Consider the following 25,812-nt stretch of genomic DNA (forward strand, 5'->3'; position numbering starts at 1 on the left):
GTCAGAGGATGAAAGCCAGTCATTAATTTATTTGTCTTTTAAACACTTTCTTCAACTCACACAGCCACAGATAAAAAGAAAAGTGAACGCTGCAGCAGGGCAGTAGAATTAACCGACATCTTGCTTATTTTCTAAGGGTGAATTCCAGACGGAAGAGAGCCAAGCCAGGGTGAGTGAGTAGGGGAATAAAAGTGCTTGTCCCATGCTATGGCTGACCGATCTCTTCTGATGTGTCAAGCGCCCCCATGTCTAGGGAATCAACCATAAAACAATATTATTAAAGTAGTATTATTGAAGTCGTGCTTCATCTTGTTGGAATGAAAAAAAAAAGTTAGTACAGATACAACCACACATGTACGGCGTGCACCTACAGGTGGTGCTGATCACTAGATTTAGGCTGGTATAAATGTATGCTCCAAAAGAAAGAAGTTTACTGCACACTTTCTTGACTTTATGCTTGTTTATTCAGAGCGAACAACGCGTTTTGCCTCTGTGCGTAATCAGGTTCGCTCAGGCGAAACGCGTTGTCCACTCTGAGTAAACGAGCATAAAGTCAAGAAAGTGTGCGGTAAACTTCTTTCTGTTGAAGTATTGAACACTCCTGCGTTTACCAGCACCTAGAAGCTGTGTATATGCTCCTTGAAGCTGAATTACTACCCACCTCTGAATTCCAATGGTGCTTCTTACCTTTTAATTTTAGATATGACAGGAAGTCAATTATGGTGTGTATCACATCTTCATCCTCTATTCTCAAAGGTCCTGCTGCAGAGACAAAACCTTACAAATTAGTGTGTGTCATGGCTTTGTGAGTGACAGTGTCCAGTGTGTAATGATATACACTAGTAATTTGACATACTGCTACACACCTCCCAGTAGCACATGTAGAACATCATGGGTGAACAAAAAGTGCTCAGCATTATTTCTCAGCATTTATGACGTGATTTTGTCAAAAACGCACACAACAAAACAACTTCAAAGGATTATAGAAAGGCATTTCATGATGTAAAACTAATGATGGCCTTAAAGAAACAAATAAAGGTTTTTCACGTTGGTGTGAACAGCACTGAATAAAACTTTCTTAGTTTGATGTTCTGGTCCAGGTTCACTAAAGTCTGTTTTTTTCTCCCAACTTGGAGCCCCAAGGCAATTGGTTTCCTTTAGTCTACACTTTGTGTGTGCATAAAATTATAGTTATGCTGTAGCTTTACCTGGTTTGAAGTCGTCCTCCAGTGGCATATCCCTCTTTCCTGCCAGGCCATGCTTGTCAGTCAGGGTTCTGTGGCTGTCGATTGCATCTGAGCAGCAAGGCAACAGAAGGGCAAACAAAAAAAACACACTTGGAACTGAATTCCCGTTCATCATCTTGTTTAATCTCAACATGTAGGCCTACACACACACACACACACACACACAGTCATGACATTACACTCATACATTGTCGCATTCATGGCAACACACGGATGCATTGTAGCCCCGTTTGTCTCTGAGCCAACTGGGAATGGGAGTGTACTGTAAAATTGAATTGATAATGAAATTTCAATTCTTCACAAGGTGTTTAGAGCAACCTGCAGGGCTTGAGTCATGGAATTGCTGTTTTACTGTACTTGGTATCACCATTACAATGAATGAATGACAGCATGAAGCTTACAGTATAACTAACACTCAAGAAGTTAAGAACAGAAATGAAGCTAAGAATAAGAATACAAAGACCACTCTCCAGTAATAAGACAGTATGAAACAAACGACAAATGGTAAATGCGAAGAAAGGGGGAAAATGGTCAATCCTCGTGTTCACTTTGTATTCCCCTTATATTAAATGATAAAATCCCCAATACTGTACTTTCATTTACTGAGTAGGCTGCTACTTGATGGTCCTTAACAAATGTCACCTTTCTGTCACTGACAACCTTGGCAATTATTTTGAAGAGGATTGCTGTTGTGTCTCTAACCTCTTTTAAGTGCCATGGCAGCATATATAATTTTGCAAATACTTCAAATCATCTCTTGAGCAGGTTATACAACAGCACATAACTTTGGTGAAAACAAAGAAAACTCAATCATAATGCTGTGGTTTTAAAATACTGTGAAGGGTATTTCTGGCTCCAGACAAAAAGACAAGATGGTAATGATGATATGGCACATGGTGAGAGAAGCTCCAACACAAAAGATGAACCACAGACTGAGCAATTCCTATATTGTTGACTTCAATGACCTGCAGGAGCTATCTTACATTGACCAAGCAGTTCTTCTCTCCCCCTTGCACTGGGAGCATCCTTTATCTGTATTAGGTGATCAATACGACCTGAAACACAGGGATGATGGCATTGTCTTTTTAACCCGGGCCATATTTTGGCTTGTGGTGACCGATCACTGGACAGGAAATGAAACAACACACAGGTAACCTACCTTTGTGAGAAACTGCACAAGACGAACATTATACACTCACATTCTGTTAGATATTAGTTGTACAATCAGAAAACGATATATATACTCTAGGTTCTGTTGGCTTTTGTAAGGAGGGTGGCCTCCTCTGTACTCGGTTGACAGCAACTCAGTATTGTGCTATAACAATAGGGGGAGTTGAGCTCCTAGTGGCAACAATGCAGAGGTAAGCAGGGGAAGATGAGATCCAGAGCAGTACTATCCAATTTAAACACTGGGTATTACTGGGTATTGCCCTACCAAGGCAAAGTGCAGTAACTACACCAACATTGAAACTGAGAAAATGCCTTCACAGCCTTGGTATTAGGTTGGATATTGTAGTTACTGCAGATTTGACATAGCAATATCTCTAAAACAGCACACATCTGGACCATAAGGCTTGGTCACAAGACGAAGGAGGTGTTATGAAGACCATTTTCAGTCTCAACTCAATTTTGACAAAATGTGTTACTGCACTTTGCCTTTGCAGGGCGTATACAATAGCTGGTACACACAATTAGGAATGAGCTCTGACAGTCACATCACCAGTATAAGAAGTGGTCCTCCAACTTCCATCTGGGAGACTCCATCCCCCGATTTTAATAATTGTTCAAGTGGTGCAACTGGGAGCATACAGTAACTCAGCATACATCCAAAACAAGAATGACATTTGCACATTTTAAAATATCACTAAGATCATAAGAAAAAGAGGGGGGATAACACTCACGAGGACCCAAGAGGTATCCTGCGCTGTTCAGGGTCCAGCCTCTCTTTTCTTTTGCCTTGGATTTAAAAGAGTGAATTCTTAGAAAATACACCTGTTACAGTCACATAGACATATAGAATCCACCGCTGCATTTGAATTACGCAGTGAGTTTTCAGTTGTCAGCTCTTCAGTATCGACATGTACAGCATACACAATGCATAAAAAGCAACAGGCACGTACCGCAATTACCAATCCAATTGTCTCCGTGAGAATTGCGCAAAAGACGAGAGAAACACAAACGCTGCTAAAACACTTCTGCATCTGTAAATACACGCAAATATACACATTAAAACCATGAGATTTTTTCGGCTGTTGTTAAAACACAATAGAATAAGTTAGAAACCAAGTTGCTCTACACTTACCTTGCGTGCACCTTTCCTTGCTATTTTACGCCTGGTTTAGTCTTTTAAAAAGTCTGAGGCCGTTGCAACAAACCCTGGACTTCAAGGCGATCTTTCTCTACCTTCCCAGACTGAGATAAGGATGCTACTGGTTGGCCTTTTATGTGTGTGTCTCTGTACAGCGCACCCAGACGCACAAACAGCCTTCACTTTCACGTCAATGCAGACGCGCGCATTTACGCACGAGGCAGTGCATCACAGTTACCACGTGAAGGATCATAAACTGTCTAGTTAGTTGTGCTATCAATTTATAATTGTGTAGTGTTAGGCAACCTGACATGAAAAGAGCAAAGCCTTAATTAGTTGTCTGCAAAATTTTGGAACATTGTTTTTCAGCTTCACGTGTCAGACATTGTCGGCTAAACACCTTGGACAAATTTTCTGTAGGCCATGCGTTAGGTTACAAGTAGGGTAGAAGTAATAATAGGCCTAATAATAATAATAATTATCATCATTATTATTATTATTATTATTATTATTATTATTATAGCATCAACAACAGTGGTATAAACTATAATACATATTATTATTATTATTATTATTACTATTATTATTATTATTATTGTTGTTGTTGTTGTTGTTGTTTTGTTATTATTAATGACATAGGCTAAAGCAAAAATATTTTCTATTTTGAATTAGTTGTTTCCGCGAATATGTGACGTAATCCGTAATATGACGTCAAATCTGTGATCCTTCAGTTACTGTAGGCAGGCAAGTGGATGAAAGCTAAAGCTATGTAAACAAAATGACTCTTCAAGAACTTCTTAATATGTGATGTAAGTCAAAAACATGAATACAGTAACTGTTAAATAATGAAACCGTGTTCTCAACCAATTCTATCATGTGTACCAGTATAAAGTTACTCTACTCTCTAGTCTAAACATAACGATGAACCAAGCCGGTTAGCAGTTGCTAGCCTACGTATGGAGGCTATTTTAGGATTTTTTCTATATCTTTTAGTCAGATCACCTGAAGGCATAATGAAACATCTGTGCATCATTGTCAAGGTAATAATAAATAATGAACGGCGACTGCATTGGTTCACCCAAACGTTTAGGTAATTGTAGTATTGGACACAAGCTATTAAACTCACTGCTGAAATCAAGCTAACATCATGTCCAAGTAAAAACTGCAGGTCATCATTGAGTCGGTCTACAGAGCGAGAAAAATGTATCAGCATAGATAGTCAGCCGGAATAATGCAACAAAAAATACTCCTATCATTTAACAGGGAATAACAAGTTAGTTAGTATACCGGTATCACCGCATTCATGATTTGTGGTGGCAATGAGCAGTGTTGGGCAATAATCATTTTGTAGTAATTATCGCACATTGCCCTAGTCTACGCAAGGTCATCACTGAATGAACAGAATGGGTAGTGGAACCAATCACAAAGCATTTACACATGCAGTAGTACCGAAGAGGCGTGTAGCCTAGTAATTGAAATTGTAGGATAGACATTGAATCATGTGCTTTTGTTTTGTCTTGTGCAGTGAACATCACATGAAACCAGTTGAAGCCAGACATTGCATAAAATGGTCACCATAGCAAACAACACCTCAGGATGGAATATCATCAACGCCAACCATCAGCCAGAAATTTTGATTACCATATTTGGTGCCTGTCTATTTGGAGGTCAGTGAGTTTGAGCCCATGAACTACAAGAATATTCTTTTAGTTCTGTGATGTGACTGAGACATATCCTACTTGGCTTTAGTCCCAGCTTAGTCTAGCCATAAATGAAGAATGTGCATGCTGTTTGGCGGCATTGTTGTCTCCAATATAAACGTATTGAGCAAACCAATGGTGAACAAAAGCCTCACATTTTCTTTTTTTCCCAATGCAGCTATTGTGAGGACCCTTTTGAAGTCCCTGAAGTTACCATACACAGTTGTAATGTTTGTTTGTGGAATTCTGATGGGAACCCTAAGTTTTCACTATGAGGCGGTATGGGAGGCTTTTCTTGATCATACACATAGAAAGAACTGTATCTGCAATCATATGTTGGGATGCATGAACTAACTCTAACAATGTCCCTTAAGGTGGATGCCTACACAACTGAGCTCGCCAACATCAACCCAGAGCTCCTTATCCACACATTCATGCCTGTGCTTATATTCAGTTGTGCCTTTGAAATAGAATCGCACATCTTCTGGAAGTCTCTTCCACAGGTATTTTTCTTTAAAAAAAAAAAATGTAATCTATTACTGTCTTGTAGGTTGTTCTGCTTTGAAATAGAAATGACCCCACATTTTCCTAAATATAAAAATGTAGCAATGTTTTATCATTGTTTATTGTTGTTAACCAGGTGTTGTTACTAGCGATACCTGGGATTATCATCAGTACAGCAATGATAGCTGTAATAGTTGTCAAAGTCTTTCCTTACAACTGGGACTGGTACACTGGTATGATGTTTGGATCTATTGTAAGCACAACAGACCCTTTTTTGTCATCATCTCTGCTAAGGACCCTGGGTAAGTATTACATCCGCTTTTACACAGTTTTTGAGAGGTGGGCAAGGCAGCTTTGGGAAACACTAGTTCTAGTTCATGTACTCCTTGTGCATGTGCTGTTTACACAGTTAGATATGTTCATTAATTAGCTGAGCTACCTGGATGGAGAGCAGTTAAGAATTGTGAAAAAAATAAAATCAGTGAATACATTTATTATGTATTCGTCCTGTCTTCCTGTTATGTGTTGTGTGTATGACCAGGTGGCACTCAATTTCGCCCTTGGGGATTAATAAAGTCTCTTTCTGTCGTGTCTGGAAAGAGAATGGCACAGCGCACGACCCATGCTTACTCATGCTGTCTCACAGATATACTAGAACACTAGGCGTCACAATTTTGCCTTTCGGCATGTTCAACTTTGGACCCCGCCACCTTGTTACTTACAGTGCCCTCCATAATTATTGGCACCCCTGGTTGAGATGTGTTAAAAGCCTTAAAATAAATTCAGTTTTTATTGCAGAAGAATACTGTCACACTGAAAATTGTAGGAAAATGTAGCCTTCAACTCAAATGAATTGTAGGAAAATAAAAAAAATCCCTGACTAAAAAATAATTATTTTTCATTAAATCACCTGTTCCACAATTATTGGCACCCTTAACAATTCCCAGGAAATGAATATAATTGAAGCATTTCTGTCATTTCTACAGTAGTTTACAAAGTTTACCAGAGTATGTAGGAACATTTAATTAGTAATTCATCACTTCCTGTTTCCCTGGGGTATAACTATGACGTGACACCGAGGCCATTTCTCTTATCCACTCTTAAACATGGGAAAGACAAAGGAACACAGCATACAAGTGAGGCAGATGTGCGTCGACCTTCACAGGTCAGGCAGAGGCTACAAGAAGATTGCCACTCAACTGCAGCTGCCCATATCTACTGTGAGAGGAATAATTAAGAAGTTCAAAACAACTGGAACAGTGGTAAACAAGCCTGGACGAGGACCCAAGTTTATTTTGCCACCACGCACAGTGAGGAGGATGGTAAGAGAAATCAAAATATCTCCAAAGCTCACTGTTACAGAATTACAACAAATGGTAGCATCCTGGGGTCACAAAGTCTCCAAATCAACCATCAGGCGCTGTCTACACGCCAACAAGCTGTTTGGGAGGCATGCACGGAGAAAACCTTTCCTCACCCACAATCATAAACGCAAACGTCTGGAGTTCGCCCAGCGGTATTGGGGCTTCACCTGGGACCGTGTGCTTTGGTCAGATGAGACCAAGATTGAGCTTTTTGGCAACAAACACTCTAAGTGGGTCTGGCGTGCCACGAAAGATGCGCATGCTGAAAAGCACCTCATACCCACTGTGAAGTATGGGGGTGGGTCAGTGATGCTGTGGGGCTGTTTCGCTTCCAAAGGCCCTGGGAAGCTTGTTAGGGTGCATGGCATCATGAATGCTTTGAAATACCAGGACATTTTAAATCAAAATCTGTTGCCCTCTGCCAAAAAGCTGAAGATGGGTCGTCACTGGGTCTTTCAGCAAGACAATGACCCTAAACATATGGCCAAATCTACACAGAAATGGTTAACCAGACACAAAATCAAGCTCCTCCCATGGCCATCTCAGTCCCCAGACCTCAACCCCATTGAGAACCTGTGGGGTGAGCTGAAGAGGAGAGTACAGAGGAGAGGACCCAGGTCTCTGGATGATTTAGAGAGATTCTGCAAAGAGGAATGGCTGAAGATCCCTCTTTCTGTCTTTTCCCATCTTGTGAAACATTATAGGAGAAGATTAGGTGCTGTTTTGTTGGCAAAAGGGGGTTGTACAAAATATTAACAACAGGGGTGCTAATAATTGTGACACACATTATTTGATGTCAAATAATTATTTCTTTATGTGGGATTTTTTCCCCACTGAATAAATGCACTTGTATTGAAGGTTGGATTTTTCTCTTTTTTTCCATTAAGGTCCCATATTATTTAGAGAAAAATAATAATAATTGGAAGCTAAAAAACACATCTCAACCAGGGGTGCCAATAATAATGGAGGGCACTGTATCTACAACGATGTTGTCTTACCATCACCTATAGGATCATATGCATATGGCAAATAGCTGCCAAGTCATGTTCAGTCAAGCAACATTTACCCTCGTACATTGATGATGGCTATTGAATTGAATTGCTCCAATAGACAGGGGTAGTCAATGTGACATGAAGTGTTCTATATCTAAAAAAAAAAAAACATAACTAACCCTTCTTTGCATTTGCAGTTGTTCTGTATATTTCCTGTGCACTTTGTATCTACTAGTGATATTGGCTATGATTATGTCCTCGTTTGAAAGTCGCTTTGGTTATAAAGCGTCTGCAATGTAATGTAATGTAATCTATGATAATGTCAATCCCTGACTTTTAAGTTAACTGTTTCCTTGTCTGTACAGGAACTGCAAAAGCATTACCACTCCTAATTGAGGGAGAGTCATTGTTCGGTGATGGTGCCTCTTACATTTTATTTGATGCCTTTAAAAATTTTGCCACCAATCTGGTACCTTTTGAAGGTATGGCTCATTTTTACTAGAGCACTTCAGTGACAAATAAAATCGTCAATTGAACACTACAAGGCAACAATGGCAAAAACGTCATAAAATTATTTTTTACTTACCTGTGTTATTTTTTTTTTTAATCCAGCGTCATCATTTTCTGTAAAATTGATACTGCAGATTTTGGGAAGTCCACTATTAGGCTTCATCATGGCTAAGTTTGTCATGTTTTGGCTTTCGTATATCTTTAACGATGGACTCATAGAAATCACCATAAGCTTGGCCACTGCATATATCACTTTCTATGTTGGTAAGTAAGCACACCTTTTTTGGTTGATACAGTACGTACAACGATAAAGTATCTTGTGACTGTTCTTAGTTCTTCCCATGTTTGTGTTTGTTTCATAAGCTCAGTGGCTTGGAATGTCAGGAGTCATCGCTGTCCTCATGGTTGGACTGTTTTTGGATATTGTCAACTTTAGTCCGGAAGTTGAAGTATTTCTGTTACGGTAGGTCCATATTGTATATGTGTTTTTGATATATTGTATGTCAGGCACCTTGCCAACAGCTGCATCTGGCAGGCTTCTGGTGTGTCCTCCAGAAATTGCAACCACCACTCTCAGACCTGGCCTTGTGCGCTGGTCCCCTGCTATGATGAAGGTTTGCATCATTGAACTCAATCCTGAAGAGAAAACAGCTGCAGATGGGTCCCCAGCTAGGCAGTGTTGGGAAAGTTCATTTTCTACAGGAACTAGTTCAAAGTTCAGTTCATCGTACAAAGGCAAAGTGCAGTAACTAAACATTTTGTCAAAATTTAGTTTAGACTGAAAATGGTCTTCTTAACACCTCATTTACCTTGTGACAAAGCCTCATGGTTAAAATGTGTCCTGTTTTAGAAATAATGCTATGTCAACTTTACAGTAACTACAATATCTAACCTAATACCAATACTTTGAAGGCCCTTTTCTCGGTTTCAATGTTAGCGTAGTTAACACACTTTGCCTTTGTAAGGGCTGTATAATGAGTGGAGGGGGAAAAGCTCCAACAACCAAAAAGCTTCTAAGATCTAACGTCATTTGCCAAGTTCTGTATGTGCGTGCACAAGTAAATTATCATCTCATCCTGTATGTTTGCATCCCATTTTAAAGCAAATAAGATCAATTCCTCACCATTTACTTGTAGTTTTTATGTTGGTGCTTGGTGTTGAATTTTTTTTTATTATTCTCCTGTATATTTTATTCAGATTTTGGGAAATGTTGACATACCTGGCCAACACACTAATTTTCTTCACTGTTGGCATCGTGGTCTCCAAAGCATTCCAGCATTTGGTTCTGAATGACTTCTTCAACATCATTGTTCTCTACTTTGCTGTGTACATCATAAGGTAAAGAAGAATTTGATGTGCAGTATGCAAAAGCTGCTGATTTAAGCAGCAGAAGGTTGCACACTTTTTCATAATTGCAAGATATGTTCACAAAATTTCATCAGATCATTCAGCCCTTGTTCAAGCACAGGTCTGACTTCTCCAGTATGTTTGGTCAAAGAGGTTCCAGTCATGCCACTTGTGGATGAAGAGTCTATTACTGTCCACTTGGCTTGGCATGAAGAGGAAGTGGTTGATAGCCATTTTAGACTAAAACCTATTTTGTATTTGCAGCTCGGCTTAATTGCCATTTCATGCCAGCCCCAATGATGTGGATATACTAGGGCTGTAACGCAGAGATACACAGAGTCACGATACTGTATCGTGATACAAGGAGGCAGTATCGTGATACGCCCTTTCAAAGTTTTATTACCCATTAGTCCAGAAAATAACCTTATGATTTGATGTGATAGTGTTTCCAAACTTCAATGGAGATACATTTCAGAAGTCGTGGGGTGTATCGAATCGTAGGTCAAAAATCGCAATAAGAACCGAATCATGAGTTGAGTGTATCGTTACAGCCCTAGGATACACATGTACAGAATTTGTGCAAAATGCTTGATCTGTCTTACAATGTCTGTGTTGTGGTGTATGTACAGATTTGATGGATAAGTAACATGGCACACGGCATGCATAAGTACGGTAACTACTCTATTTTACTAGTCTGCAGCATCCTCATACAGCTGTTCTTGCCATCCATCCCTTTCTCTTTCAACCAGGTTAATCACCATTGTGGTGCTCTCACCTTTGCTGGTGCGTGTTGGCTATGGCTTCAGGTGGCAGTGGGCGTCCGTGTGCGTGTGGGGGGGCACCAAAGGAGCCTTCTGCCTCAGTCTCACACTCATGGCCTTCCAGGAGACAGCACTGGATGAGCAGACCGTGAGGGACAAGGTGCTGAACACAACTGTGTTTACATTTGAAATGTATTTGATGCTGGATAGTTGTCTTGACTTCATTTTGTGTGTTTGTGTGTGTGTGTGCACGTGTGCAATGGGAATCACATTTGTTGGACTGTTTCAGATTTTGATTCTTGCCAATGGTGTGGTGGTGCTGGCTCTTCTGATCAACGCAACCACTTTATCAAAGGTCCTCAATCTGCTTGGTAAGGTCATGTTATAAAACACATAGCTTTGTCATAGGTATATATTCATATTCTAAATCTGTGTTAGCGATGTTTTGGTGGACGTACTACATGTGAAATAGCCACCCAACATTGTGTCCTTAGGCCTGTGTGATGTGTCCATGGCTAAGCGTATGGCCATGTACAGTGCGGTGCAGCGTGTGACCGAGAGCTCCCAGAACACACTGAGCATGCTGAAGATAGACAGGTACCTAGCCGATGCCAACTGGGTGATAGCGGAGGACAGAGTCAGTGTGGAGGACCCCTACAAGACCTCTACGGAACAGGTTGGTGTTCACATGCCAAGCGCTTACGTACAGGGCTGGATTAAGATGGCCTGGGGCCCCTAGGCTACAGGCTGCTGTGGGCCCCCCTGGAATGAAATTTCATGATAAATTTACAGTCATAATTACCAGCTAGGAAGTAAGGATAGCATGTCTACCAGCTGTACTCAACACGACAGATGAATTTTTAATATTACCTGACAATATCTTGTCACAATTCTGCAATTTTCCACATTTGGTCAATCAGGGCCCTAGACTGCAGCCCTAGCCCTGCCTACGTAGCCTCTTGCTGCAGATGGGGTCACCGGTCCGGCAGGTCTTTTCACTATTTGCTGAAAATCTTCAACTACATCCTAACAACATTGCTATGACGGTGCCGAGAGCCTTAAGTAACAGATTAAGACAGCCATTACAATTTTGGTGACGGCAAGGTTATAACATAGGCTCCGCGCTAAGGGGTTAAACATTGCTTTTGTGAAATGCTTGGAGTTGTTGTTTTTTGTGCTCTAGTCACAACTCTTAATAATGTCACCGTCTGGCTTATCTGCCAGTTTAAATATTTGTACACTCCTCAGTAGGTCCAAACATGTGTTTTGAGAGTAATATACAGTACGTAATTGCAGATGATACAGCCGTAATGTATGTGACAGGATATTTACACAGTCATTCTTGTGTCTACTGTTCTGTTGTGTTTTGCTCTATTCTATTGTTTGTTTGTTTTTTTGGTCTACTACTCTATTCTATTCTATTTTTATTCTATTCTTTTCTATTATATGCTATTCTGTTTTATTTTATTCTGTCAGGTCAGCATTGAGGACTTCAGCCCAACGGCGCGTATGACCAATTGCCCTGACTGTGAGAGCAACATCCCCTACGTCCCCTCTGTCCGGGAGCGCGATGACATGATGGAGGAAGCACGCATGCGAGTTCTGAAGGCTCAGAAGGTCACCCTCCTCCCTCCCTCTCTCCATCTCTCTCCCTCCATCTGTCTCTCACTCCTTTCCCCTTTTCCACCCTGTTTTTTTCTGTCATCACATCCATACTGTCCAAGTAGCAGATCCCCTCATTTAGTTGTTATGGGGGGAAAAAACCTAGATAAGTAAATTGCGTAACTCCATAAGGATAGATAAGCACAGATGACCGAAAGGTTGTCATGCTGTAACTAGGTTATAATTGACTTGTGTTGGCAAATTGCAAAGAAAGGGATGCTGTACTTCTATATTCTGTATGTTGTCTGATGTGTGGCTGCCAATGTGTGTTTGTGTGTTAGACCAGCTACTGGAAGCAGTACAGCTCTGGAATGCTTAACAGGCAGGCAGCGCGAACCTTGATCTCCATTGCAGACAACATGTCCGATCTGAAGGGAAAGTTAGTGCTTCATATTCATGTTGGCAATGTATGATGAGGATAAATGTTGGTGTTAAAGAAACAACTCAAGTACAGCTATTGTCTTGTGCCGACAGTGCAGTGCTATAAAACCTGATTTACATGGAAAACAGAACAACAAAACTTTGTATTGTGTATGTAGAGCTGTCAAATCTAATATAATATACTGTACATGAAAAATTAATCATTTGCTTAGAAGTATTTGTATAAGATTTTACAGTATCAAATTTGTATTTGAAAACCTAGATGTATTATCTTCATCGCCTTGACAAGCTTTTTGGGCCATTTTGTGCATACCAGCCAAAGTCTTCCTATGCCATGCAAGCTAGAGTGAATGACACAGGAACTCTTGGACACTGACCTTAGTAATCACCTCTAATCATGCTCTCAAGTGCCCTGTTTTAAGGACCCTTCAACGCATGACGCACTTCCACAAGTGATTTAAATGATAGAATCCAGATTGGTGCCTTGTTTTCGTATTAAGAAAATGTAATTAATGAAAACAGTCATAATGACGATGAGCCTGAAAGAATACCGCGGATGGGCCATGTTGTAAAAGTATCTTATACATTCTTACAAATGTATAATTGTTGTATTCTTACTGTATGAACAGATGTTATTCAGAAGATGTGCATTCACTAAACTAACACATCTGTTTCAGGTTCATCACTGTGCAGGATGTGAAGAAATATTGGGAATTGAAAGGTGTCTTTGTAATAATCTTGAAAAAACTGGAGGACTGGCTGTACAATGTCAAAGTCGATAAACTGAAGCCATCAAGGTGAACATGTATGAGCTCATAACCTGTAGGAAGTGCACAGTAAAAAAAAAGTGTTAAAAGAATCAAGAGTTGAAATTAACTCAGTTTCTGTTAACATTTGATCCCACTCAAAAATAGTGTTTATTTTGCCCTTAGATCACTGTAACATTAATTGTAGTCAGAGCTCCAGAGCTGTAGATTTTTAATTACTCTGCCCATTTGCAGAATTTCACACTGACTTTTGATTCCACTGTACAATTCTAAATGACAAGCACCAGACACTTACCTGTTCTTCTCTTCCTCGCAGGAATGTATGGCTGAAATGGTGCTACCAGTTGGTTTTCAGCACATCATTTGAGTATTTTATGTATGTGTTGATTCTGCTCAACATATTTCCCATTGTCCTGGAGTTTCGCCCTGAAACACATTACGATATAACGCTGAAGGTCCTCAATTATATCTTCTGCCTCTGTTATGTTGTTGAAGCTGTCCTCAAGGTAGGAGATAATTTACTTAATTGTTGTGAAAAATAAGTGAGCATCAGTAAATCATTTTGTGGCGTCTGTGTATTAATAGAATATAGCATGTGATTATAATTACTGTATGGAACAGAGCCTGATGATGATTAAAGAGGGTGAATGGAATAACAGGTCTGTAACTGTCTTCAGCTAACCATTGTTGCTGATGATCATACCATGATGTCCATTGGGCACTTGGAGAAAGTGAAATGTAACACACACCAAACTGTGTTTTTTTTATGTTTGATTCATTTATGGGTTTGTTTATTTCTTTAATTATTTATTTTTTAGGCACAACTCTGGCTTACCGTACTGGTTACTGACATACTCTCAGAATTAATAATGATAATAATGATAATAATAATAATTTGATGGTGTCCCACAGGCACTGGCCATGAGAAAAGCCTACATTTTCAACCACTGGAACCAGTTTGACCTCTTCATTCTTATAATGTCTGCCGTGGATATTTACATCGAGACTCAGTTTGGCCTTGCTCAAATCAACATTCAGATGATCCGAATGGTCCGTATGTTTAAAATGTTTCGATTGACCAGGGCATTGAGACTGGTAAAGGTATGTATATATTTTTTTATATTACTTTTCTCAGATTTTGAAATGATGTTATGGTAAACGTACACTCACCTACCCACCTGAATGTACCTTACTTTTACACACATTTATTTGTAACACATTTTGTAAATTGCATAACCTATGTAGCAAACAAATATGGTATTTTAAAACCTGGAAACAGCATCTCTCTGTGAATAGTTGTTAACTGAATTCAGCTGTTTTTCACCTCATTCAGCAGATGGCTTTTGTCAGATATTATTTTTGTCTCCCTTCAGATAATGATTCCTAAAATGATAGAGGTGACCAACCGTCACATCAGCAAACAGCTCAGCTTTGGTTACGACATTGGGAAAGGTTATGTGATCGGAGAAGAGGACATTAGTAAAATCATCGACCACATCTCTGATGACAAGGGCATCTCCAAGGTAGGTGGAAAATTACACGCAAGGCCATACGATGTGATTATCTTGATTAGTGCGTCCTACATTTTGGATGAAGTTTTGGAGTTCATCCTCTTGATTGTGTGTGAGTGTTATGGTTTATATGACATTTAATCATGTCGTGGCGATTGGAAGAAGCTATGGTATGACAGCCATTGAGTATGTCGTCGTAATTGTGAGAGGTTGCCGACCTTTCATTTATGTTTTTTTTTGTTTTTTGTTTTTTTAAATGTAAGGATCACACTAATAATACAGGTTTCGAAGTTCAGCTATACATGTATGCTATATGCTTCCTCTGCATGTGTGCAATCAACACAGGTGAATTCATGAATTATCTTATCTAACCGTCTGTTGATTTCAATATCTTGACGCAAATTTAGAGTATGTGGGCAAAACTCAAAGATCATCTCTCTGAATCTGTGATGTCCGCCTCTGGTTACTAGTACTTAGACCATACAAATTCCACTTGAAATTCTAGGCAACATGTGGCTGACTTTGTGTTTCAGGAGCTAAAGTCCGTTCTGGAGAAGAATAGACAGGAAGGAGCTCGAGCGCTAGGTAAGAGAGCCAGTGTACAACTGATATCTCATTCTGTTCATTAATTTTAGATTCTTCTTTGCACTTTCAGCTTTTTCTATTGCTTAAAAATGTGTTGTGAATATGAACAGTATTATTGTGTAAAGTGTAAATACAAACTCTTTTACATGAATTGCTGTCCTAAGTGTCCTAAGTTTTGCATCTGGTGAGCCAGTGTAAGTAACAAAAAATGAATAGATAAAAAAACATTGTCCAGTGTTATATTGTGTTCAAGTGGAATCTTCTGGTAATGCCATCCACTACTAGAGCCATATTTGTGTTGGGTATCAATCTGGTGTACTGGGATAGCTGGTGGGGTTTTTACGGGAAAGCAAGAACATAATGGCTGTAATCATCACACGGTGTCAGGACGCACTAGTCCTCCAGCTCACACACAGTCATCTTCCCATCCCCTACTCCCCACACCACAGCACACCACACCACACCACAGCACTCCCCACCCAGCGCATCCCATCCTAGCCCATCCGTAGCTCGGGGTGAGAGGAACCTGCTGCCTGTATGCTTTTAGAGAGCAGCCTCCTCAGCTACCGGTCATCAAAGGAAATGGGACAAATCATAAGACGTCGAAGATTATATGACACAACACAAAGAGGCTGTAGCGGCTTAAGAAAAGAGGGAGATGGGGGGGATTTCTAGATACAACGATCCATTTGTCAATGGTCCTAAAAAGGATTTGAAGAAGAATATCTAAAAAAGAATAACCATTTTTTGCTTGGAAATAATGAAAGAAAATCTCGATAATCTCTGTTCAAAACAACACCCAGCTCTGGCCCAGGCCACACATTGCTCCAGTTCAAAGTAAATTCAGCATCTCCCCAGACTGCATAATGGACCTGATTAGCATTTAAATGACAGACAGTGACGGTACACGAGGAGGAATATAGCCAGATGGAGTGGGATTAAAACGTACTGAATGGTCTTGCCCTAGAGAGGAAACAGTGAGTGGTCACTAAGTCATGACATCAGAACAGGAGTTTAGAGGGGTTCAAGTCAAGACACACACCATATTGTAAGGATCGGATCCTCTCCTCCCTGTAGCTCTTTGAGGAAAAGACATATCCTGAGTTAACTTTTGTCTCCTCTCCTCTCACAGGCTTCCTACAGAGGGACCATCCGGAGATTGCCATCTCTGTCAAGACGCGTCAGGCCATCCGCGCCGTGCTGAACAGCGAGAGGGACACCATCCACTCCCTCATGTCCGGGGGCCTGCTGGATGAGGTGGAGGTGGCCAAGCTGCAGCAGGTACAGTAGGCTGCGGTTGAAAAAAAGATGCCTTAGCTTGTGTAGATTTCGGATGGAGTTCACGTTTTAAAATGGCAGCTGGGCCAGACTAACATGCTGTTTACACATAGAGTAGCTGGGTATTTTGATAAACATTTTTTCTCCAAAATATCTTCATTCACATCATTGGCGAATTTGCATAAATATGCTCCCGAGACCTGTCGTAAATACGTAAGAAGAAAGCAAGTCTCTCTGTTTATATGAAACCGAAGACTTAAGAAAGTATTTAGAAGGATTCCTTTTTCAGAGGAAATATATCAGTGTGTGTAAACAAAAAGTACAAACGAAGGGAAAGGTCTTCGTTTTTAAAACTAGCCGAGTATATGTAAACAGCATGTGATGCATGGTTCTCCTCAAGCTATCTTCAACACTGTATGGCCATATTACTATGCAGCCACCTGGAGGAATACGTCCATTCATAAATGCTTCCGTCAGCACAGGTTTTTGTGTTCATGGTGACCTTTTTTTTAACCAAATCGTGTGTGCTAATGTTCTATGAAAGTTATATGAGAACTGATGAACTTTTGTAGGCCAGCACTTTCCAGATGGCTGACAGTAGAGGCATATCAGAACCCACACACTGATGTTGAGGTCCAGCCATTTACATTAGGAGTACTGTCTTTGTTTCTACACAGATGATTGAGATTAAGATGAAGAAACTCACCAAGTTTCCCCCGACCATCTCGGCCCCCACCGCTGAAGAGCTGCTGAGGAGTCTGCCATGGCTCTCCAAAGACCCCGCCCAGATCCAGTTCTTTAAGGTACAGTTGCTAACTAAAGGGACGAAACTGGGCCAATATAATAAAGCAATCTTCTATCAACTTAATAGGTTATCAACTTGTGATTAAGGCTCTGTTAAAACAGAAATTAGGGATCATTCATTAATTCATTAATTCATTAATTCATTCAGTCATTCAGTCATTCAGTCATTCATCCACTCATTTATCTATGCATCCATTCACCCATTGTCCATTCTTAATATTAAAAATACATGTATATATGAAGAGTTCAAATGCAAAAACCCCTACAGTATGTGCCTTTTCAGAAAATAATCTTAATTCGTTTTTTTATAATACAAAGCTATCAAAATTGTACTTTTTTTATTTATTTATGTAATGTAACTATTAATATGTATTATCAAGTACATGAATGTAAACCAAACCAACAACAGGGTTCTCTAAAAATATAGAAGTGCAGGTCTTCAGAAATGGAGTTAGGGGGTTTTGCATCTGAACTCTTCATATATATACCGGTAATACAGTACAATTACACAAAGCAAACTATATGTATCGATTCCAACCAATCATGCTACCAAATTGTGATTAGGGAACTGTTAAAACTTCATTCATTCATTCATTCATTCATTCATTCATTCATTCATTCATTCATTCATTCATCTCTTTGTAATACTTCCAGCGAGTGGCCCAGCTGCTGTTCTTTGACTTTGGTGACATCATCATCCAAGAGAACCATCCTCCTAGTGGGATACATCTGATCGTCTCAGGCATGGTCAAGGTATGCTGTTTTTTAAGGCATTTATTCATTTTGTGTTATTTATTCCCACTTAATTATTGCCCACAAACCCTTCCCTCATTGAATGTGAACTCCTTGTTTGTGGTGCAGGCATCGCATTGTCGTGTCAAGACTCCACACAGTATAATAGGGTTTCCTTTCGACAGAAATCGTAATTCAGCTCTTAATGGCATCAGCGCTGCTCATCTGCTTTCTGTCCTCTGTAATGTGATAATCATATGTTATGCTGTTTTAAGAAGCTCAGGCCCTCCTCGCCGCTCGACCGTCCCCTCCTCAAATGTAATTTGGCAAACACGTTTAACACAGATCCGGCGATGAACCACAACCCACACGTGGACCATGAGTAATAGAGAGGGCGCTGCGCTGCCTCACAAAAGCACGCTGTTGCCTCGTGGTTGTGGTGGTGGTATTATTTCAGTATTATTTCACTCTGGACCAAAAGGGAGAAACGGGAACAAAACAAAAAAAAGGGAAAATGGAGAATACACAGTAGATTGTGGAGCTCTTCACAGTTTTTGATTCTCCAGATAGTATAGTTGTGTTACCTTCAATAAAAGGCTTATTCTGTGTAACAGTGTGTCATACTGTAGGCCAAACTGGGGGTCGGGACCCCTAAGTGGGTGGCAGAGGTACTGCAGGGGGTCACAGACAGAAGGAACTGTTTGCATGAAGCCTTATATGCTTTTTTGAAAATACTGTATCCTTTTATGACCTTTCCGTACATTGTTAGTTTCATTATTCGCTTCAATGGGCAATACATGTATTTACTTTTCCTGTGATTTACATTCAAGTTGAGCAAAAATATGTTTTTGCATTTGGAAAATGGGAGTTGGGCCGCGCAAAAATGTCCTTGGATCCAAAAGGGGGGTCCCAGCAGAAAAGGTCTGGGAACCACTGCTGTAGTCTACGTGTGTGATGTTTACACCTTAAATCAGCCCTATTCTCCCCCTTTTTCTCAAGCATCTTTTATAACTTTGGCTGGGCTTATGATGCGTGAGCATCGCATAAAACCCCCATCTTGGTATTATTAATCTGACTCCTCTGACATATACTGTAGACTGCACGACGAGCGACACAAAAAACAACACTGCACTGCACAAAAGCATACAGCGCTGCCATTAATATGTGCAAATTACCCTTGATTTGTCATTTATGACCACCTTATAATGGAGCTTCGATATTAGCAATTTGAACACATTACAGCATGACAGCAATTATGTGTCATTTGGACAGCCAGGGGGATAATAGGCCTCCTTCCCCTCACACAGATGTGTTATACATCTACCTACCATGTGATCTGCTGCTTAAATACCACCTCCTAACGTGGGCAAGTTGATTCCCTCTTCAGATGCACATTTTGGTTTGGTTTTGGTCTCTTTTTTTGCTATGGCACAGAGGCAGTTTACCACCTGCTTTCGCTGTGCTGTAGTAAAAAAGACCTCTTGAGTTTTTGAGTACTACGCACCAAAAAATCTATACAAGTTGGAGCGGAAAGACTATTTTCCTCCATAGGAGAAAGCAATTCAGCAACATGCAACAATCCAGTTAAACAATCCACTTAGTCGGCCCTACCATGGCGCTAACGGTGGGGCACTCGGTGGTTCGATTTGCCAACCCTTCTCTCTCTCCCAACTCGCTTCCTGTTACTATCTTCACTGTCCTATCTCGTAAAAACTAATAAAGGCTTGAAAAGCTTCCCAAAAATTCTAAAAAACAAAATAACGAAAAAGCAATCCACTTAGCCCACATTCTACATGTTGCTGTTAACTTGCCTGAACAGCTGTCTGTGATGGATCTATGGTTTGTGGCCATGGTCTGAGGGTCTGTGTTGGGGCAAAGAAATAGCTGAATGGCAATGATTATTGGACTTGCAGTGTCATCTAAGAATCTCACAATTCAGAAATGACTGAATTATGCAATTCAAGAAAGGTAAATTGAGGTCCTTCATTATTGATCGACTGTCCAGTTTTCCATAGACCAAAGCAACAAGGGATTAAGATTGAAAGATCACTTTGTATGCTCACCCAAGAGATTCTAAAATGTACCACCAGTTCTCACCAGAACTGATATGTTTTTTTTGTGTGTGCATAAAGCCAAATGTGAAGGAAGCAACTTGTAATTCTAAGCTATTAATGGCATTGTGTAATAATTCCAGTTTTTTATTGGGCCTTTCATATTGACAAGATCTCATCAGCCTGTGGTTCTGATATACAATGAGACCAAATGCATGCTGTATGAAGGGACAAATGATGAAGATAGCACTGGCAACTTACTATCCCCAGGTTTTGAGCCGTTTCAGCAATGTACTATAACTCTGGGCCGATTGCACAGGCTTACTTTTTAACAAAAGCTATTGAAAATGAGATTCTCCAGGTTGATTTGTTGCCAAATTATTAAATGACCATGGATTTGTTACTTTTGTGCATTTAAGTGTTGAACTTGGACTCTGATGGGTGCAGCAGTTTGTTGTAATTCCGTTTCTTCTCCTCTCCTGGTGCTAGATCTCTGGCCGCAATCCAGACCTGGGCAGTAAGAAGGCGCGCAACCAGCAGACGGACTACAGGAGCTGTGGTACCATCCTGGGGGAGCTCAACTGCCTCACCCAGCAGCCCATGGAGGTCACCATCACCAGTGAGACAGCCACACAGGTACCAAAGCCACACGCCCTGTCTGTCTATCTGTCTGTCTGTCTGAACTTTCTCAGGTACAAAAGCCACACGCCCTGTCTGTCTGTCTGTCTGAACTTTCTCAGGTACCAAAGCCACACACCCTGTCTGTCTTTCTGTCTGTCTGAACTTTCTCAGGTACCAAAGCCACAGACACCCTGTCTGTCTGTCTCTCTGAACTTTCCCAGGTACCAAAGCCAGATGTCCTGCCTGTCTGTCTGTTTCCCTTAAAGGAGCACTCCTGCCAATTTCAATATGCTGTTGTATTCCTCACACTACCCTTAACCCAGTGATGCTGCATTTTTTGGCTCAGCCCTTTCAGAGATAGGAGCTATTCTAATGGGGGCAGATTTTGTTTACATTTTTTAAAAATCTTAACATAGGCCTACTCCAAATATTTTCCCAAAAGGTATCGCTGTTTGCTAGTTGTCTGTTTACATTTCAAAAAAATATTTTCATTAATTCCCAAAAACATCCAAAAGGTTATGCAACATCAACAAACACTTTCCCCCATTACAATGACCAAGATCTCGGAAAAGGCTGAAGAAAAAAAAATCTCAGGTACTGACAAGTCCAGGGTAGTGTGAGCATTACAACTGCATGTTGAAACTGTCTGGAGTCCTTTAATGTTCACAGGTACTGCAGTCATACACCCCGTGTTATCAACTGCATGTGTTTGTTGATATCTTTTTTTGTGAGATTGAAAAGATCTCAATTTAAGTTAAATTTAGCTTTGTAGAATTAGTCTGATTCAGCAGTCCGGCATCCTGACTGTGTGTGTATCTGCCAATACTTATCTGCCTGTCTCTTTCAATTTTCCTTGAAAGTCTTGTGATTTCCATTTACTATTTTGCAGACTTAGTTTGTCCAGTCTTATCAAGCCCATTTTTGGCAGTACCGGAAGGGTGGTCGTGCGTCTTGCAGGTCTTATTCTCGCATTCTCATTTTCCTCAGACCTGCCTGATTCCCATCGACTCCCTGCTGGAAGCCTTTGATGTGTTTCCCGAGCACCCCTCGCTGGAGTATAAGATCTGGCTCTCGCTGGCTGTGAAGATCAGTACGACTGCTATTATGGAGAACATCAACTATCAGGTCAGGAGAAACTCACCACCCCACCCCACCTCTTTCAACTCAGCTGAAAGAGTCTTAGTGACCTAGCAGCACAGGCTGACTCCTGGACGCGTTGGGCTTTTCCTGACAGTCTGTGTCTTTACCGTTATTTAGTGGAACATGGAGGCATTCCCAAACTCAAAAGTTATCAAAATGCTGTCTTTGGTTTCATGTGATCTGATACAGTGGTAAGAAAGGACAGCATAACTTATTATATCAGTCTCACAGAGGACAGCAACACATGTGTTTAATTGGGGCATGCATTGAACTCTTAGTAAGACAATAAGCTAGAGAATCTTTTTTCTAATTATTTACTCAGCATCAGCATTGTGCTGTTAAAATCATGGCACCATGTAAGTGTCTTCTTTAAATTAGACCTACCCTCAAGCCCTTCAGTTTCTAGAAACTGGTAGAAATAAATTAATTCATTTTAAGTTACCGTAATTTAGATGTCAAAGCACATTTGTAGAATCACACCCTTCAAGACGGCTGCTGAAAGGCTGAAGGTATAGTTGATTGAAGTTCACAATTATGCCATTCAATTGTATGGTTCTATTCAGTGAAATTAAAGGTGCACTGTGTAGGATGGTGGCCATAGTAGGTATTGCAACTATGCAGCACATTTGAACTGTGCTGCCAAATTTAATCTTTTCGTGAATATTTACAAAGAAATAAACCAATATTTTCTAGTATAACAAAGTATAGTACATTTTGCAGCTAGAATTTGGTGGTGGTGGAAATATTGATGGTAAAGGTAACAATTCTGGATGGGCAGCATATATTCTGGAAATAAACTACTAAAAATATTACACACTGCACATTTAAATATAAGGTCAAAGCCCTCACAGCCTTTAGAAATAAAAACACACGACAGTCAAAATGTTACACTAATTGACGGCATTTGGCTGTGCATCAGATCATAGAGAAAACATTCCTGCCTCCAATTAGAGACAATAGATAAGGTAGAGATGGTTCATAAGGAGTTTCTTCTGGAAGCCATGTGACGTGAGGTTCTAAGCCACAATCCCATGGCAGCCATACATCTTTCTAACAGGAACTAGGAGAATGAATGAAGTTTAATGGAAAGTCAGGCCGATTTAGGAGACGGGACTCCCACTTTGTTGCATTGGTGACACGTGGCACAATTCATCTTGATTCCCATATTGCAATCTTTGCTCTAACCTTGCTGTCCTGTGTGCTGCGTTGAGTGTAGGGCTGGAGCTACAGGCAGATCTGCAACCACCTGGCCAAGGCCTACGTTTTGGACCTGGAGGTGAACAGAAAGCTCAACATCTACGATGGCAGCATGGAGGACGTGGTTGTGGTGTACGGCAGCTGCGATGACGTGCAGTCCCTCTGCTCTTACAACGCCCCCACTCTCATCAGCCGCACCACTCACCGGGTCAGTGCGCTACTAAAACAGAGTCGACCCATTGGTCCGACAGCCCATTAGTCCGACAATAAGCCATAGAGGAGCATAAGAACCCCATTGGTCCGATATCCCATTAGTACAACGGATGTGCGCATGACTCAGGCTGGGGTAGTCCTACGTGTGGGCACGTCTTTTCAGATTAAAAAATACACACGCAAACACATGCCTATACTTATGGTTAGGGTTAGGAATTGTTTTGGTTTGGGCATAGTTTTAACTTTTCAGTGAAGTTAAAAGTTAATATTTTCAAAATTATAACGGTAAAACAATTGTATATTGACAGAACATGGCCTTACTGGTGGTTAGGGTGAGGAATTGTTTTGTTTTGGGCACAGTTTTAACATGTATGGTCAAACTAATGAGATGTCGGACTCGTTTTCTTTGGGTATCTTTTTTTAAGTCATAAGGAAATCAATATTTAAATGTCAAATACATTTTGTATAGTTTCAGCCACATGCTGACCAGTATTGAGGTCATACAGGTAGAAGAACAATGGACTAGAGGTGATTTGGCAATTCCAATGCATGGGAAAAGTGGTCTTAAGTTAATGCACACCTAACTGTCAAAAAGGCCTAAAATGGCATGAATATTAAGTAAGGCATTAATCAAGGACCAGATTTTGAAATGCCAAACTTAACATTTACGTAAATCATATCAATCAAACTTTATTGTATTTTATCATTTTATAATCAGTTCATATTAGCTAAGTAGATATTTAGCAGTTAATTTCACCTATTGTTTTTGTCGATGGAAATGTTCACATTATAAAGCCATTTTTTTTACAGAGGTAAGCCCCTTCTCCATTCATTTACATTGCTCAGGCATAACCTACAAATAATGGCTTCCAGGATTGCTGTGAATAAGGAGGCATTGTCACTTCCAGTCTATTATACCTCAATGTCAGTGATCAATGTCATTCCAAGTGAGACTTGAAATCATTCTCTAAAAAATCAAAATATTTGTGAGTGTGTTGCTGTTGACTATTTTATTGTTTATTGGGCCAGAGGTGGCCCCCAAGTTGGAAAAGGTTGAGAACCCCTACTCTATGAGAGAAGTGCTCTGCACATTTTCCTCCCCGTCTTGTGAAGTAGAGTGCCATCTACTGGTTTGAAAGTGCTAATACACGAATACATAAGCCTTTCAGGAAAGCGTTTTCTTGACTTGACAAGATGCAACTGTTTGAGAACGAAGTGTGCCTGTTTTGATTCAGCATCCTTTTCTTTATTATTATTTTTTTAATCTTTTGGTCTGCATTTCAGATTGTGGGTACAGCCAATATAACCAAGCTCCTGATTGTACCAAGCGCCAGCGCTAAGCCCATGGACAGCAAGAGCACCATTGACTTGGAGAAGAACACCAGTCTACCATGCCTAAGACATGCGGCTCAAAGAAGAAGTAATTTACCTCACCTCACCCCCCTATGAACAATTCACTGAGTTAATGGTTCATTAAGACACAGCATTGTAGTTCACTATGTGTCAAGTACAGCGGTGTCAGTCTTGTGTAGAGGTGGACAAAGGCGTTTGAGAAAGAAAGTAATGTCTTTGTTTCCTTGTGTATTAAATGCAGGTTGATTTCACTGAATAGTGATTTTCACCATACCCTTGACATGGTTAAAAGTGTATCCGATTAGGATCAAGCTGGCTCAGTGCCTTGCCTGGAAGAAATACTGTGGCTGAAATGCCCTTTGCTTGGCTTTAACGGCTCCTCAGTAAGTCAACCTGGTTTTTTTACTTAACAGGCTCCAGGACAACAGGGTCAGGAATGCTGAAAACCGTAAGTGAAACAATGTTTTCAAAAAATCAGAAATGACTGATCTCTTCAGAAATTATCCATTGTTGACCTTAAGTGATGATTCAAATGCGATTCCATGTGTGCTGGTTTGACTAGGTATTGTCGAACGGGTCCGTCTTGGAGGACATGAAAGTGGTGGAGCAAGAGCTGAGCACCGTCAGGCTGGAGTCTTGATGTCCGTGCCCTCAGACAGCTCCGGAAGTCATGTAATGCTATTATTCAAATTGGCGCATTAAAGTTTTTAGCCTACTTCTCCTGTTTTATTACTGTAAGCTCCAATGAAAGATGTTCCCTGCCCACAAAACAGCAGTCACATCG

General features: G+C 40.4%; 2 protein-coding genes across 6 annotated transcripts; one reads left to right on the forward strand and one right to left on the reverse strand.

Moving 5' to 3' along the window:
- Nucleotide 1: 1 nt before the first annotated feature.
- gal (galanin/GMAP prepropeptide) lies at nt 2-4,945 on the reverse strand. 5 transcript variants are annotated; one of them, XM_063196970.1, is made up of 8 exons: nt 4,852-4,926; nt 3,550-3,659; nt 3,368-3,448; nt 3,149-3,203; nt 2,231-2,302; nt 1,209-1,295; nt 688-762; nt 2-249 (listed from the first exon to the last, which is right to left on the reverse strand). In XM_063196970.1, the coding sequence occupies exons 3-8, from the start codon at nt 3,446-3,448 to the stop codon at nt 206-208; spliced, it is 414 nt and encodes a 137-aa protein (XP_063053040.1). In that variant the 5' UTR covers nt 3,550-3,659; nt 4,852-4,926; the 3' UTR covers nt 2-205. The 5 variants fall into 5 exon arrangements, with proteins under 5 accessions (XP_063053040.1, XP_063053039.1, XP_063053038.1 ...); XM_063196969.1 differs by having other exon boundaries at nt 3,550-3,702; nt 4,843-4,912; XM_063196968.1 differs by having other exon boundaries at nt 3,550-3,702; nt 4,852-4,911.
- On the forward strand, nt 4,306-25,743 carry LOC134447486 (sodium/hydrogen exchanger 10-like). The gene is made up of 28 exons (XM_063196954.1): nt 4,306-4,364; nt 5,081-5,222; nt 5,434-5,534; nt 5,630-5,758; nt 5,896-6,061; nt 8,481-8,597; nt 8,728-8,889; nt 8,989-9,088; nt 9,823-9,963; nt 10,722-10,893; nt 11,023-11,104; nt 11,228-11,409; nt 12,210-12,350; nt 12,677-12,774; nt 13,454-13,573; nt 13,860-14,049; nt 14,456-14,644; nt 14,917-15,066; nt 15,588-15,639; nt 16,772-16,920; nt 17,595-17,720; nt 18,376-18,474; nt 20,994-21,140; nt 22,113-22,250; nt 23,482-23,670; nt 24,960-25,095; nt 25,442-25,476; nt 25,591-25,743. The coding sequence occupies exons 2-28, from the start codon at nt 5,123-5,125 to the stop codon at nt 25,666-25,668; spliced, it is 3,489 nt and encodes a 1,162-aa protein (XP_063053024.1). The 5' UTR covers nt 4,306-4,364; nt 5,081-5,122; the 3' UTR covers nt 25,669-25,743.
- The last annotated feature ends 69 nt before the right edge of the window (nt 25,744-25,812 follow it).

The sequence above is a fragment of the Engraulis encrasicolus genome, chromosome 4, assembly GCF_034702125.1.
Source record: "Engraulis encrasicolus isolate BLACKSEA-1 chromosome 4, IST_EnEncr_1.0, whole genome shotgun sequence".
Taxonomy (NCBI): domain Eukaryota; kingdom Metazoa; phylum Chordata; class Actinopteri; order Clupeiformes; family Engraulidae; genus Engraulis; species Engraulis encrasicolus.

What these genes read in the sequence shown, in the direction of transcription:
- LOC134447486 (XM_063196954.1), top strand. Translation starts at nt 5,123, where the DNA reads ATGGTCACCATAGCAAACAACACCTCAGGATGGAATATCATCAACGCC. An exon ending in ACAAGACCTCTACGGAACAG is followed by an intron (nt 11,410 to 12,209) that starts GTTGGTGTTCAC and finishes TTATTCTGTCAG; the next exon opens with GTCAGCATTGAGGACTTCAG. An exon ending in TTGTTGAAGCTGTCCTCAAG is followed by an intron (nt 14,050 to 14,455) that starts GTAGGAGATAAT and finishes GGTGTCCCACAG; the next exon opens with GCACTGGCCATGAGAAAAGC.
- gal (XM_063196966.1), bottom strand. Translation starts at nt 4,920, where the DNA reads ATGTGCGATAATTACTACAAAATGATTATTGCCCAACACTGCTCATTG. An exon ending in TCATGAATGCGGTGATACCG is followed by an intron (nt 3,449 to 4,842) that starts GTATACTAACTA and finishes GTGTATTTACAG; the next exon opens with ATGCAGAAGTGTTTTAGCAG. An exon ending in CAATTGGATTGGTAATTGCG is followed by an intron (nt 3,204 to 3,367) that starts GTACGTGCCTGT and finishes TTTAAATCCAAG; the next exon opens with GCAAAAGAAAAGAGAGGCTG.